At 40.6% G+C, this 15845-nt stretch overlaps 1 protein-coding gene across 1 annotated transcript in view; it reads left to right on the top strand.

Annotated features, from left to right (window-relative positions):
* Positions 1-15845, top strand: part of ARFGEF3 (ARFGEF family member 3) — a 92779-nt gene that overhangs the window by 56766 nt on the left and 20168 nt on the right. The window contains exons 13-22 of the mRNA XM_059831388.1: positions 4246-4412; positions 5670-5835; positions 7229-7336; positions 7609-7824; positions 8083-8193; positions 9574-9724; positions 10331-10645; positions 12223-12356; positions 13890-14035; positions 15578-15757. Of these exons, the coding sequence (XP_059687371.1) occupies positions 4246-4412; positions 5670-5835; positions 7229-7336; positions 7609-7824; positions 8083-8193; positions 9574-9724; positions 10331-10645; positions 12223-12356; positions 13890-14035; positions 15578-15757 (1694 nt within the window). The remainder of the gene's footprint in view (positions 1-4245; positions 4413-5669; positions 5836-7228; positions 7337-7608; positions 7825-8082; positions 8194-9573; positions 9725-10330; positions 10646-12222; positions 12357-13889; positions 14036-15577; positions 15758-15845) is intronic.

Here is a 15845-nt window from a genome sequence, read left to right as displayed (position 1 = left end):
GGGGTTGCCCCTTAGCATGAAGACTGGGGGTGTGGGGAGGACCATCCCCTGTTTTGAAAGAGATTTAAGTAGCTTAGTACATCGCTGCATTATTATTAGTAATGCCAAGCCCTGCAAAGAAGGTGATAAAAATTCCACAACAGTAAGCTCTTGAAAGAATAAGAGGAGTGACTCTCCTTCACTCTTTTTTGGTTTTTTTAATACTGCTGTCTATCATGACAGGAAATCCAAAGCTCAAAGCCTAGACCGAGTGAAAAAAATTTGAAGATCTTACCTTTTAAGATATTAAATACTTGCAGCTTTTTCAAGGTTAGAATCTTTGGGATCCTGAGTTGATCAATCAAAAAAAAAATGCCATGCAAAGGCTAGTTTGTCCTGTTGATAGTATATTTTAAATATGTATAAATATATATATTTTTTTAGAAGGGTTTCCTTTTCCTGACAGTGGCCAAAGTGGAAATGTTTGTTAAAATATATTTCTCTGTTTCTTTAACTTTAATTCACCACAATTGCTTTTCCTATTGTTCCTGTCCTAATCATTGCTTCATTCATTTGTGCTCTCTCACACACATAAAACTCATACAGAATCAGAAGGGATGCCTCCCATCATCATATAGCCATCATCATACAGCATAATTTAGATATGAAGTTGGGTGAATGTGTTAACACCACACAAATAAGCTGATATTCCTGATACCCTGTTTAAATGCTGCCCAAATAAGCCCTAATTCAGGAAGGTGGTAGATGACATTCTTAAGAAACATTGGCCATGTTATATCACAGAAAGGACATCTCTTAAAGGGGACACTAATATTAATTACATTCCTAATTGAGGTGCTCAAAAGCATCCTTTCTGTCACCAGGGATTTATTTTTCCTGAAAACGAGTGATCTTGAGGTTATGCCAAAAGACCAGGACTAGAACTCTAGCTCAAACTTCCGCGTGCCTGTTCCCTCATGCATGAATGAATATACTACTTCTTTTCTCTTTTGTCTGTCAAATCCCTTTAGAACTTTTTAAAGCTTTGGAAGAGGTAGACCTAGCAGACTTACAGATTTTAAGGCTAAACTTCGCTTTTGTCATCATTCAGTATCACTAATACAGTGAGAAAGATGGAAGAATATCTGTTGATTCCCTAGAATGGGACCTAGTCCAGCTGAAACAGTCTCTTAACTTGTACCTCAGATCTTAAGGAAAAGTCCATCAGTCTCCTGAGGTAAGGACTTGTGTTCCTGTGTAGGTGAGAGAGGCATAAGTTTGAAGACCTGTAGAGAGAGTCTTACTAAAGTTGAAACACATGTCTGGGGGTGGGAACTCCCCTGGGAGACCTTCTGAGACACCAGTCTGGTCAGCATCTATAGGCAACTTTTGAGTCCTTATTTCAGGACTCCTTCGTTAGCACCAACAATTCAGGGCACAAATTAGGTGATGAAGTTAAGGGAACTGGTCCTACTCCTTATATGTACAACATCCGTTCATGTATAATTCCTGAAGAATACATTAGGACATTTGAGTATTGGTTAAGATTCGAGTTGAGAAAAGAGACAGGTGCAGTTCTGAGACCAGCCAGTACAGAAACAGTATATTTGTGTTTCTGAGAGCCCCTATTTAACTGTTTTGTTTCATTCATCAATTTTTCTTACACTTTGGGGGGAAAATACACTAGCTACAATTTAGTAGTCTTTCCTACAAGCTAGGTCCTTAAATAGTATTGTAACATTATTGTGGTTTTGTAGGACTGAAAAGCAATGAAAGGAGGTAGGAATTTGAGGCACTGGCATGGAAGTACAAACATTGAAAAAGTGAGGTCAGCTAAGCACAGTTATAGTGAAATTAAGATTTGGAAGTCAGTTGGTTAAAAGCCTTTCTAATCTACAGTTTTAATCTCTCCTCAGAAAGTTCCTCCTTGTTGCTAGATAAAAACTGCCAAAAAATTCCTTATATGTGATGTCTATCTTAAAAAATACCGAATTATCTAAAAATTCTCAATATTATCTTGACTTGCACAAAACATTACTTTGCATTTTTTCAAGACCTCCTTTTACCTGGCCAATTTAAATGAACTATTGTCTCTGTTAAGACAGTGTGCTAACCTCATTGTTTATTATAGCTGGCAGTATTTTATAATTAAAGTTCTCTTAATTCGGACATAACTATTCTCATGAACTGCAGTGTCAATGCATTAATTCTAAAAATTGTGTGCCATTGTGTGAATAATTATAGCAAACATTTTTAGCACCTCTCTTCAGTTTTGATTCCATAGCTTTTAGCAGCAAGGTTTTTAGGTTGTTAAGCATCATTGCAAGTTTACACATCAGCTAATCTTCTGCTTTTGAGATCTGAGCATCTCTCAAATGCAGTTTTTATTTCCCCATATTTTAGAGGAAATTAGGGACCACGTTTTTCCCAAACACTTTTGGGTGCTCAAATATATACCCAGTATGTAGTAGCCACTTTTGTGTGCAGTTACACACCTTTCTTTTTAATTGTAGTCTTATATAGGAAGTTGCACAATTTTTAAAATATTTTAACGCAAAATAAAGTGGGCTTTTTTTTTTTTACATACTTCTCTGCCTTGAGGTTTTTATTACTCTAGCAGATTTTAGTCCCCAAGATACATATTTAAGAGAGATAAGGCATCAAATCAATATATTTTAGTTACATCAATATCATGATCCTCCATCCAACAAAGTGTTAAGATGCATCTTTGCCTTCAGTGATGAAGGAGTCAGTGGAGCTGCTCACAGGCTACTTTCAAGCACATGGTTGCAGTTTTGGTATTAGGTAAAGATTCTCTGTTAACATTCACCACGAGAAATCTGCCTCAAGCATATGGCAACCTGTGTGGGTATGGTGTGTGGCCAGCCCTATCACCCCTCTTCCACAAAGGTTGCTCCCTTGAACAGCTATTCATTTTTTAGACCCACCCTGGAACAGTTACTCTCTTTCTAAATCCGCCCTCAAACAGTTACTCACCTTATCCACGCCCCCAAAGTGACGACAGTGGAAAGTCCAAGAAGGCAGCAGCACAGAGCTTTCAAACCCTCACGAGGCAAGAAAAACATTTGCTTCTTTTCTGTGTGTGGATTTTTTTTTTTAATGTTAATGGTTTGTTGTATTTTGTCTAAGAAGAGGCATGAGCTTTATGGTGGGAGGAATATATTCATAGTAAACCACTGCAGCAATTAACAAATGACACAGCTTTGCTTCATCATGTAACTAACCTTGGAAGCTGTTGTTTTGTTTCATTTCAAACATTCCTCTAGGATCAGGCTTATCCCTAATTGACATTATAAGAATGGATTTCACAGTTGATGTGAGAACCATGAAATATTGTGGGTTATGTGGGGGGGTCAAATATTTCAGGTTTTTTTCACAGCTTGAACTACAGATTACAGGGATTCGATTAGGTATTGCTCATACTTGATATATGTTTTTCTACCAGTAGGTCAGCTAACTCAGAGAAAAATGTATGTGCTGTCCATCCTACCTGGGAAGAAGGAATTGTGCCACTGGGCATAGTTGTAGGGTGTCGTTTCATACAAACAGTGTTTTCAGGAGTACTGAGCGCTTATGGGTGGCTTATGGGTCTGATGGAGCTGCAAGTGCACAGCTATCTAGAAAGCAGGTCTTGTATGAACTAAACGGGGCTTGGAGTTGTAACAAGTTCCAGCCAGCTTGGCCCCAAGTATTTGTCCACATACCTCTAGGCCATGGAGAGAATGATGGCTACAGCCTGATATTGCAAGGTGCCGAGCACTCCAGTCCCCATCCAACAACTCACTTAGCCAGGACAGATTTACTGGAGGGGGGTTAAAAGGGCAGCGTCCCTCATTAGGACCATTTGGTGCAATGTATGCTCAGTTTCCTGTAAGTACACAGGCTTTGCCTCTGCCCCTTCCCATCTCACCTTTCCAGTTAGCATTGCGGATGTATCTTGCCCTTTGCTTTGTACCTGGCAGTCATCCTGATGAATGCTGGTGCTCCTTGTGTATTTAAAATTCAGCATGTTGCTTTGCTGGACTGCGACTGGAGCGTTCAGTTTGCCTTTCAGCACTGCATTCTAGATGGACTACTTATTTTTCTATTCCCTATTCTAGTACATCTAGTAGAGTCATTTCTACTGATGATTCACTAACTATTCAAGCAATCTGTTGCTGCTGAAATGCTAGGGTTGGCTTCTGATTTTTTTTTTCCAGGCAAAATCTGTGTAAAATGTGAGAGCTCACATGGTGTTTTTGTTAGGTATCATGCACTCACCAGGATTTGAGGGAAACCTAAATTTCAACTTCCAGACTCTGATGAATGCAGACAGTCTCTACATGGTCTCACATTACACTCTGCTGCTCAATCTAAAATTGGCCAACTCGGATTACTACAGGAAGAAGCCTGCCCAAGCCCCTGTATTGCTGGTGAGTTGGGGAATGTGGGAAAACTGTTAAAAAAAGAAAACTTGTTTTGCTTCCTTTCGCATAAAACAGCCCACACGTAAAGCCTTCAGGCTGCTTGCTAAGTGGAGAAATAATAATTGTAAATGAAGTGTTCTCCAAGCTGCTTATGAGTCTTGCATGATAATAAATGTCATGCATCTGAATTACATAGCTTCTCTGTAATTCGGGGAGGAGTGAATGCTGCTTACTGATTACCATTAAAGTAGCAGTCATTTTGATGGATACTCTATCTTCAGAACAGATCTTCATTAGCATCATGCGATACAGCAGGTATTGTTCATGCATGTTATCAAGGGACATACCTTCATCTTGCAACTACTTTTGGGCATAATGACAAAGTTCTTGCTTAATACTTGATTTGCATTTACGCAGATGAAGACATGAGAAGTTAGAGTGAAAAATAATTAGGTTTTAGTAATATGAACTGATAATTTTGTGGCACCTGGGATTCCTCAGCTTCTTGGGCTTTTTAAAAATTGTTTTGAAGGCTGCAAGAGTTACAAAACTTGAATCTATGCTTTTCAACTAAGTTGCCCAAGATAGGTCATTTTAAAGTCTTCCTAGAAGTAAAAAAAATTGGTGATATATGGAACAAAAAAATGAAACCAAAACAATTCTGTCAAAATGTACCATTATGGCTGAGCTTCCCATTTATTTTCTAGAAGATCTCAAAAACAATTGGGTTTTAACATCGTCATCGGTTCTGGTATGGTCTTCAGCAGCCACGAGAGCAAATCTGTGACTCAGAACCTTCTCTAGGGGCAGTCCTGTGCACAACAGGCCTGAGCATGACCTAAGTATTGTTGAAAATAGTTCGGATATCTCATTGGACCCCAGTTCATCTGTGGTGACTGTTCAATGCAGAAAGGCCTGATTGCTGGACAGGCAGCGTTAGGTACCACAACTTCTTTTTATTGCAATTGAGATCCTCCCCATACCTTGTGGAAATAGTGAGAGATCAGCATGTCCCATTGTCACTGTGCAAGAACTGTCATTATGATTTACATCTTTCATGAACTGCAATAAAAGAAGGGAAAGCTCCTTGTTCGTGTCATTCTCCACCATAGAGAGACACTGCAATCCTCGGATAATTCTTATTTTTGCATAACTTCATTTCTATTCCTGTGTTCTCTTACACTCAGGAATGGATCGAGTGGCTGAGGTTCATGCTGTAGGGCTTACTGTTATCTTACATCTGGCTTTTATGGTTCTTTGCAGAAGGAGTTCATGAAGCAGGTTCAGTCCAGTGGAGTGTTGATGGTATTTTCCCAGGCCTGGGTTGAAGAACTGTACCACCAGGTACTAGAAAGGAACATGCTGGGGGAAGCTGGATACTGGGGAAGCCCTGAAGAGCACAGCCTTCCACTTATCACCATGTTGACTGGTCAGTACTATGTTATGGTGACAAGGCTAACTTCCAAACACGTCTAGCTGCTTCATTGCATTACGTACACAACAGTGTGTCATCATGCAACACGTGGTGTTTCACTAGATTACCAGCAGAGTGGCAGGTACCTAAGTAGTTGTTCTGGATCGGACAGAAAGCTTTTGAAGCATGGGTTTAAAAACAAACTGTTCCTGGACACAGGGAGTGTCGTTTTTTTTCGCTGAACCAAAAACTATCTTAATTCTGTCAGCTTCAGTTTTGGTAGACTTGGTACCTGTTAATGATAAGCAGTAAGGCTGCTGTTTTCTTGATGTCATAGAAAAGCCATGTCTGTGTGCCTGTGGTGCAGTACAAATATAAACAGGAAAGTCTGATCCTGGAAGCCTTCCATACATTGGGCTCCCCTTGGTTCAGCTTTGTGCTATGCCAGGGATATGCCAAATGGTGCTAGAGAGAGAAGTTGAAAACCTGGCACACCTCTAATAAATGCTTAAAAACAATCCTTAGCTTCCTTTGAGGGGAAAAAAAGTCAAATGGTATCAGCTGAAAGGCAGCAGGATGTCTATGGTGTTGTATTGATATAAAATGCACTGTCTGCTTGAATGTGTATACTGTATTATTACAAAAAGGTAATTAAAACTGTATTCAGGGAGAACACTGGCTTCAGCTAAGCCCTTAACTGGTAATCAAAGGGCACTGCTCTGAAAGTTTTTTGCTGATTGTTTTGAGCTCAGTGTTGCTTTTAACTATTGAGTGATAAATAGTCAGCTGGGAAGCTGAAAGAAACCCTCTGGAAAAACAATCGCCATGAATTATGTGGAGAAGAGACAGATAGACAGGGGCTGCTAGAAGGGAAATCAGCCTGACATCCCTAATGTTAAACTCTCTGTGAGAAGTTGGTCTTCCATTGTGTTGGAGAAAGAGTTGTATTTCGTTTGTTGAGATCAAACCCGTGTAGGTCTACTAAAAATTGCACTTATGACATAGGATCCCAGTGTGTCTTGAGGACTCAGACTGAAGTCTGGGAACATCCAGATACAGGATTTAGCAAGATTTGAAAGGATACACTAAGAATTGTGGAGTTTTAAGGGTGCAGAAAGTTCTGAACTGTAAGTGAAATCTTTGCCGAGAGCTCTGTTGACTGTGTAACTTCGGGAGTGGGGTATTTCCCCTCTTCAAGAAAACACTGGTTATACTGGGCAAAGCATAAGGTGCCACAGCTCATGTTTATGCCAAGGTTTCAGAAGGCTGCCAGAAAAAAGCAACTAAAAAGCATACCTGAGAAGTCAGAAGCGCTAGTACTTGCTTGAACAAGGAGCCAGTAGGAGTTGCTTTCCTTATACCATCTGTGTGTCGAATAGTAATCTGATGTTTTTTAATGTTCTGGCAGACATTGACGGCTTGGGAAGCAGTGCAATTGGTGGCCAGTTGATGGCATCTGCATCAGCTCAATCTCCTCTTTCCCAAAACCGGAAGACAGATGATTCTGTTGTTGCAGGTATTAAGACTGTATTATAAGCACAAGGGTATCTACCAGCAGTGAGTTGTTATATACCATAAACTTATTCAGGTAAATTGTGTTTTAGAACAACAGTTTAAGGGTTGAGGGAAGTATGTCAGTACGCCCTCACATGAATTGGTAGTCCAGAATACAGAGGACAAATATGACTTGATTTTTTTTTTTTTTTTTTTACCATTGGTGATGAAGCTGCTGTTTGGGTTTTTTTACTGTATTTTCCAGTAGTGATAGTAATGCATTTCTCACTCCAGGAGTTGCTTTTGCCCGATACCTTTTAATTGGCTGTTGGAAGAACTTGATTGACACTTTGTCCACACCACTGACTGGCCGCATGGCAGGCAGCTCCAAGGGGCTGGCCTTCATCTTGGGAGCAGAAGGAGCCAAGGAGCAGAACCAAAAGGAGAAGGACTCCATATGCCTGAGCCTGGATGGACTGAGAAGGGCAGCCCGGCTGAGCTGTGCTCTAGGTACTGCTGCGTGTGGGGCATCCTGGCAGACTCATAAAATAGGATGGTAGCTTTCCTTGAAAGAATTTCAGATAGAAGAAAGCAGCATCCTGTTCCGATCTTGGATAGGAACCTGGACTGTAGGACTCCCCATAGAGCCGACCTGCCCTAAAGCATAGACGTATCCTGTCATCTTTCCTTGACGCAACCTGGTGTTGAGATTACATGAGGTTGGGGAAGAACTTCTGGTTAAACAGTAATTGTGTTGTTGCTTTACAGGAGTTGCTGCTAACTGTGCATCTGCTCTTGCCCAAATGGCTGCTGCCTCCTGTGTCCAAGAAGAGAAAGAGGAAAAAGAAATCCAAGAGCCCAGTGATACTATAGCTCAAGGTAACTATGTGATTAAATTATCTGCCTTATCTCATATTGCCTGCAGAGATGCAACTGGATGGTACTTTGCTACACACAGAAGAAGGACAGAGGGGAATGCCACTACTGTGCACCACTTGCTTGTAAGCATATGGGATGTATGTCTAGAGGTTTCAATACACGTCCTGCTGTCCTAGGTTCTTAAAATTATGTCACACTAATTATATTTTACATGGAACTGAAATCAGTTGAACAACAGATAAGCCAACAGCATTTTTGAAATGTATGCTTTTTAAGCCTCGTGATACTAGTATAACCAGAGAAACAATATTTTTTTAAAGTGTGGTGATAAAAGCTGAGTTTACATCCCTCTCCCTGTCTTGTGTATATGTCCTTGATTGTCTTTTATCATCATCAGATATGTAAAATTGTTTCTAAGTCATGTTAAATGAAGCTGGAATAAAAAAAAAAATATATGTATAACATATAAAAAGTTCTGCATCTCTATACCACTACTTCAAACCGTGCGGAAGTCAGTGAAGTCAATTGTTATCTTCAGTGGCTGTTTGGAAAAGCACATAAAATGTGTCTGATGACATCTGATTTCTAATGGCAAGAAGCCCATAACAAAACATCGTGCTGCACAAATGACGCTTGGCACTTAAAGTTGGTGCCTCAGTAGAGAAACCAAACCTGAATAGGCCTGAGCACAAACTAGCTTTTGACCACTCTGCTAGATATGACTTAAGCGAGTTGGCCAGGCCACACTGAGGCAAAGAAGAGGCAGTAGCAGTGGCCCAAGGCCAACAGATCTGTTTTATGAAAACTTGCAAAGCTTCAAAATTAGTTTCCATTCTAACGCAACATGAAAACTAAGCTTTTCAGAGATTCTCATGAAAAAGTACGAGGTCCAAATGCTTGTAGTTCAGATCAGGATGAGTTTTGCTTTGACAAGAGTATCCATTATCAAAAGCTCTTTGGTGAAACTTTTGCATGGAAATAGATGTGAAATCCACAAACCCTTTTTATGTGTAGCAAAGGAGATTTTTATAAAAATAAATATAAATCCAGCCAGCTCCAAAGAGAAGCATGTAATATCACTGGCAATCTACATCTGTTCTGTGGGCAACAAGATGTGAATTTGGGGGTGGAGGGTGTCAATCTTGCATTAATTTTTTTCATGCATATAAAATCAATCAAAAACGATTTTAATTTTAAAACTGCCTTATGTTTATGAGGAGGAAATGGGTTTCTCTGATTTGTTTTTTGTCTAAAATCCATGTTCTTTTACAGTTTTCAGACTGTATACCTTTGCCATCACCCTATGTACAAACAAGTGTTTGTTTAGAAGCTGGAGAAGGTAATGTTTGGTTGGTTTTTTTTTTATTTTTCATGCTGCAGTGAAACAGAAAGTGGAGCAGAAACTGGAGCAGATGGGGAAGATGCAGGGAGTCTGCCTGCACACTGCTCATGTTTTGTGTATGGATGCAGTCCTTAACGTGGGCCTGGAGATGGGAAGCCACAATCAGGACTGTTGGCCTCATGTGTTCAGGTACTTCCCAAAAGAGACAGAATTTATACTGTTTCCTGAAAGTAACAGACTGAGAAAAAGGACTTTATATAGGACACTCCCAGGGCACGTAAACAGTGTCAGAGTGATTTAGCTGCCAGTATCTGTAAGAGAGAAGACTGCTGTTTACCATCGCTGTTCAGAGACACAATCAACACTTAGAAACTTCAAAGTTGCTAGAAGACTGTGGCAGACCCAGGAATCTAAATGGGCTTTTCAGGCACCTCCACTAAACTATTTGCCATTTAGGTACATGGGTGGCCAAAGGATATAAGAAGACAGGTTACGTATGTGTAGTCTGAGATTTAGACATCATCTGTTTATGGTATGAGGAAAATGTCCTGTGCATTGTATCTGGTTCAGGTGTAGAAATCGGTCCCTGTGAATTGGCAGCGGGTTTCCATGTAAGCTGGCTTCTCACAGTGATGGGGCTGTGAGGCAGCAGAGAGCTGTATTTAACACTATCCTTCTGACTCACCTCTGGAGTACAGACCCAAGCATTTCTTCAGTAAGCCCTGTGATTAAGGGGAGGAGGAGTTGTTGTTTTGCGGGTTTTATTCATCTTCTGCTTCTCCTGTTTGTTCTCAGGGTGTGCGAGTACATCAGCACACTGGAGCACACCCACTTCAGTGATGGTGCTTCCCAGCCCTCCCTTACCATCACCCAGTCACAGCAGGCAACTGGAGCACTGCACCTGGACTCTGAGCCTGGAGAGTCTCCCCTGGCACTGACACCTGAGCAGGAGACCACCCTCAGCCGCAATCCTGTCATTCAGCCGGTTTCTATCCAGGAACTCATCAAGGAGAGCAGTAAGGGCAGAGCTTTCGACTTCCGTGGAGGAAGCCTGCTGTGTGGGACTGGTGCTGCCAAGGCTGTCCTCACGCTCTCCACACAAGCTGACAGGTAAAAGCAGCGGTGTCAAGAACCAGAATCCCTGTTCCCAAAACAGAACAAAAATGGACCTTTCTGTGGTGCTGTGAGGTCTGATCTTTGTCTGTTGCAGCCACTTGCTTCAGCTGAGTTTCAGAAGAGAGCTGTGTGAGTGTCACAACCAGCAGCTCCTAAAAGACCTGGTTTTCTGCATCTGTGCAGTACCTGCCCTGCAGGTACTGAGCAGAGTATGTCTGCACAACAGTGAATACGCCAAGTAAATCAAATGCATCCTGAGAGTGGTGGATTTATTGTTTGCATGTAAATTTATCTGTTGTGTTCATTAAAGCAGGCAAATAAGTGGGTGTCTTGTCCTGACAGGAGGGGACTGAGTGACAAGACCAGTGTCAGTTAGAAAGCAGTTGCTTCTGTCAGGACTGTGTGGACAGCTTGTCAGCCTGCCCCAACATGTCTGGAGGAAGAAGGGCCACCAAGCATGGTCACAGAATGGCTAGGTTAAATATCCCTATAACATGGTCTGCAGACTGGTATGTTGCAGACTTTTTCACTATTTCTGCTATTCTTCCAGCAGCCCAGGCTAGAGTTGGAAATTTCCTGGGTTTCATGCTTCTAATACCCTTTTTTCTCCAGCTGACATTTTGCATTCTTGATATCCACCCATAGGAGGACGTTATTTTTAAATTCAGAGGAAAAAGTAATGCATACTGACACTACTTGCAGGAGTTTGACTCTGTGAATAGAAAGTACTTTTTATTCAGGAAGCTCACAATACAACTTGGTTCCAAAGATTAGAGAATAGCAGTACTGCAATTTTAAAGATACAGGTTTGATTTCTGCACTGCTACTTCAGTGTGGACGTTATTAGGACTTAATCCTCAGTTTCCGAGGACTACAGAAAGTTTTTCATGAAAAGCAATGTCAGAAAATCGTATTTGTGTCAACTTGTGGTTGCACCATGTGAAATTTCACTGTGATCTCTGTGGAACCTCCTATGTAAGTATAAGTTTACGGCTTTAAGGGTATAGATTTTAACTCTTAAATCTTAAGAGCTCATTGCAGCTGAAAATAACAACTCTTGTTTATATTCCTAAAAAGAAATTCAGGTACAGCAACTTTAGGTCTAAGAATTGAATTAATTTGTTTTTCATGTAAGGGGCTGTAACTTCAGATAGAGCAAACTGGTGTAACTCTAAAGTCAGTGAAGCTATGATGATTTATGTTGTGAGGACTGGGCACGTTCTCACTGGTTTTTTTGATTACTGCTTCATGAACTGCTTATAGCATTATGATACAGTAATGGGGAAGCGTCAATTCCTTGAAAAAGTGACTTTTTGTTTTAGTACTGCATTTGAACTTTGGAAGGGTTCTCGTTGGTCCTACAGCACTTTACCTTCCACCCTCCAATTAATAAAGCTTCAGGATCAAAGTCTTTCTGTAGCACTGTGTAAATGAAAAAGCTTTCAATAACCCTATGTGTCACCAAAGGCAACACATAGCAGCCACGTACAGATAAGGGTTTTCCTCTTACATACACATTTAAGTCTGCATCTCATGAATTTTTCAATTAGATTCTGTTCTTTTACTCACAGGCTTTTTGAAGATGCTGCTGACAAGTTAAACTTGATAGCACTGGCAGGCTTCCTTTACCAGCTCAAGAAGGCTTCTCAGGCACAGCTTTTCCATTCGGTCACAGATACAGTTGATTACTCTCTAGCAATGCCAGGTAAATTGCCTGAAGATCCCTTACAGAGTTCTGTGTTTCATATACAACTGTACTGCTTACAGGACTTGCTTTGTATTCTTACAGTTTTAATTTTTCCAATTGAAATTTCAAGGTATAAATAAAACACAGTATTTACTCTAGTAAGATTTTTCTGTAGGAGCAATCCAGTCTTTAGAAAAGGTTGAGTGCTTTTTTTGGACAGGAACTACATCCCCACCTGCTATGAAATGCTTAAGAGGACATTCATTTGGTTCTTGGACTTAGGGGATGTTAATTATCCACAGATATTTAATCACAGCTCCATTTTGGAGCCCAATCCAGTGAGGAAACTCGGGTGGATGCAGACCTAGGATAGCGGATTTAGCTTAGATGTTTGACAGTGGGATAATCTCAGAAGTGCTCAGAAAATGCGTCATAGCAAACAAAGCACACAACTGAAGAATGTTAAATAAACCAATGGGATTTGTCCTGCTTGCTTTTCCCCAGCAGAGTGGAGCATATACCTTACAGTATAAAGCCTGTAAATTGTTTCCATCACTGTCTCAAATAGAGCAGAAGGATTGGACCCAAAGGAAGATATTTCCCTTAAATTTGTACTGTGCCTTTCAAACTTACATTAGTCCTACGGGCTTTGTTCTGTCCTGTGGCAGACATGGATTTTATCTGGTATATGTCTCCAATTTAATTGGTTTCCCCTCTCCCTAAAGTGCTACTTGTCATTTTCTCAGTGTGACACTTTGAGTTCATTTTTGCTCTTTCTTGTCCCCAGGTCTCAACATTCAACATTCATCACTTTCTTTTTAATAAATATCATGTATGTAGTAGTCAATCAACAGTAGTCAGTAATAATGAAATTAAAATTAGCGTAGAGCAATTAATTGCATAATTTTTTTTTAATATTGAAAGTGGTATGCCCCCTGATTACGTCTTTCGTTAGAGATAAAAGCACCAGCATATTTTAAATGAGAGAATGAAGTGTCTTTCCAAATGTTGCAAGAGCAACAGAAGATGAATCCCTCTCAATAGGAAATAAGTATTACTGGCTGGGGAACAGAAAAGTGTTTTCTCACATTCTTTGCTTAGTATCCTTTGCTTGATAAGAGATACAAAAGGACAAACCAAACCTAAATAATTTGCAGTTTATATTCTTTCCTGTAGATGTCACTAAAGGTTTTTGCAACTACTATTTTGGGTCTTAATTATTTAAGTCCTTGTTTAACTCTTCTGCACTGCTTCTCCAAGCCTTTGCCTTAAAATGTTCCCAAAAAAATTGTTCACTTAAATCAAAATAAAGTGTGTTTAATAAGTGGTTCTTAAAACTTGGATCCATCTCCAGTTCTTTTACCTACACAGGCATAGGCTGTCTTTTACATTGATTTTTTTTTTCTTTTTTTCTTCCCCTCTACCACCCCCTCCCCCCCGCCAAGTTAATGCTAATAATTTCTAACCTGATTTAAATTCCTATTTAGACATCTCGAGGTGGAGGATCTGCTGTTGCTTAGCTTCCATTTATTTTCTTATACTTTATTGTAGGTGAAGTAAAATCTACCCAGGACAGGAGAAGTGCACTTCATTTGTTCCGACTTGGTGATGCTATGCTCAGAATTGTAAGGAGTAAATCCCGTCCATTGCTCCATCTCATGCGCTGCTGGAGCCTGGTGGCACCTCACCTTGTAGAGGTAGGAGTCAGGGAGAAAATGGGAACATGAGCAAGAGATAGCAAAGCTGAAAACGCTGGAGAAGGTTTGATAGCTCTTAAAATATATATCAACCCTCAACATTGTCAAATCTGGTTACACTCCTGTTGGAGTACTGTACATACTGTGTCATAGATTGTGATACTGCCACTGAGGAGTGCACTTTTAAATAACTGAAATGGGCAGGTCCAGGGACAGTGTGTTGAATTTTTGCAATATGAAACTTCCTGTGTGTCTGTGGTGAAAAAACTGAAACCAGTCAAGGTCTGCGTCCTTGCAAGTCTTCCCATAAAAGGATGCAGGCTTTCTTTTCCCACATAAAGCCAGCTCAACTGGGAAGATGGTGACAGTTTTCCCTTTCCTTCTTCCTTGTGACCCTGGTCAGTGGCATGCTAGTGGCAGCCACATAATGGATTTCAGTCATAACAAATGATCTTCCCTCAACTAAACTTTCAGTCTTATTTGGTGAAGTGCTGGTGTCTTGACTCCTCAGAGCTTTTTGATTTGTATCATTGGTATGAATAAACGCGCGGTACTTCCTTTCTGTTGGTGAGGTATGTGGTGTCATGTGCCCAGGTCTATTGAGAGCATGTTTCTCTGGAGTTTTAAGATGAGCAGTTCAGTAAATTGCCATAGCACTTCATTTCATTGACTCAAGAAAATGTGTGGGATATCTTACAGCAGAGTTCAGACGTAGGGGAGTCTCAGTGGAATCCCTCAAAGTGAAGTAGAAATAGCAGAAAATAGGTTTTTTGTATGCTTTAACAGCCCTTTATCTTGAAAAGTAGTGTCTCGCTTGCCTTTGGATGCCAGCCTGGGACCACTTTAAATACTTTTCATGTTTTGAATGCTTTTTAGGCCTTTTAAGATCCCAAGCCAGTTTAAACTCCTGAAGTCCCTTCCACATTTTTAGAATGCAGGCCTGGTCAGTCTTCTTGGTTGACTTCAGTGCAGATGAATGCATTACTGGGAAGGAGCAACATCAGGGAAAGGACAGAATTCAGTATAACCTGCATAGTTGCTCAAAACAGTAACTTTATATCCAGATTCATTGGTGTTTAATTTTTAATAGCTCTTCCAAAGTGAGAAGGTTCTCATCACTTTTAAGTTGCATAAGTAACCAAATAAAAAGTTACATTTGATCATGCATAGATAGATATGGTGAATATATGCAGAAACTACCTTTTTGAAGGGAAAAATGGTCACACGGTAGAAACAAAAGACATTTCACATGGGTTCTGTTCCGTGGGTTTTATTATTTAATTAATTTATTTTTAGCTCTGTGCTTTTTGAATTGTCAGCAAACCTTCATGCACCTGTGGGACTCCACGAAGCTCAGGGTCTCAGTCATCTGTTTCCATGACAGTACTCTCCCATTTTCCTTGCAGTGGGGTCCCTAGTCACGTAAGTGGTGAAGCTGTTTTTAGGGTTCAGCAACATGAAGTGCTTACCTCCTTTAAAATTGTCTCACTAAAAGCAAATTTTTTGCTTGGACAAACTCTAATATTTCTCCTTTCCCTGCAGGCTGCCTGTCATAAGGAGAGACACGTGTCTCGGAAGGCTGTCTCCTTCATCCATGACATCCTCACTGAAGTGCTGATGGACTGGAATGAGCCTTCTCATTTTCACTTTAACGAGGCGCTTTTCCGCCCCTTTGAGCGTATCATGCAGCTAGAGCTGTGTGATGAGGATGTCCAAGACCAGGCAAGTCAGCTCTGATCAGGGTGTCTGTGTCTGACGTACCATGGCCATAAGAAGGATGGTCTCCAGAATGCACTTGGTCCACCTGAGA

This window comes from Gavia stellata, chromosome 2, assembly GCF_030936135.1.
Source record: "Gavia stellata isolate bGavSte3 chromosome 2, bGavSte3.hap2, whole genome shotgun sequence".
NCBI classification, from domain to species: domain Eukaryota; kingdom Metazoa; phylum Chordata; class Aves; order Gaviiformes; family Gaviidae; genus Gavia; species Gavia stellata.
Note: the sequence above shows the minus strand (reverse complement) of the source record. Positions and strands in the feature narration are given on the sequence as shown.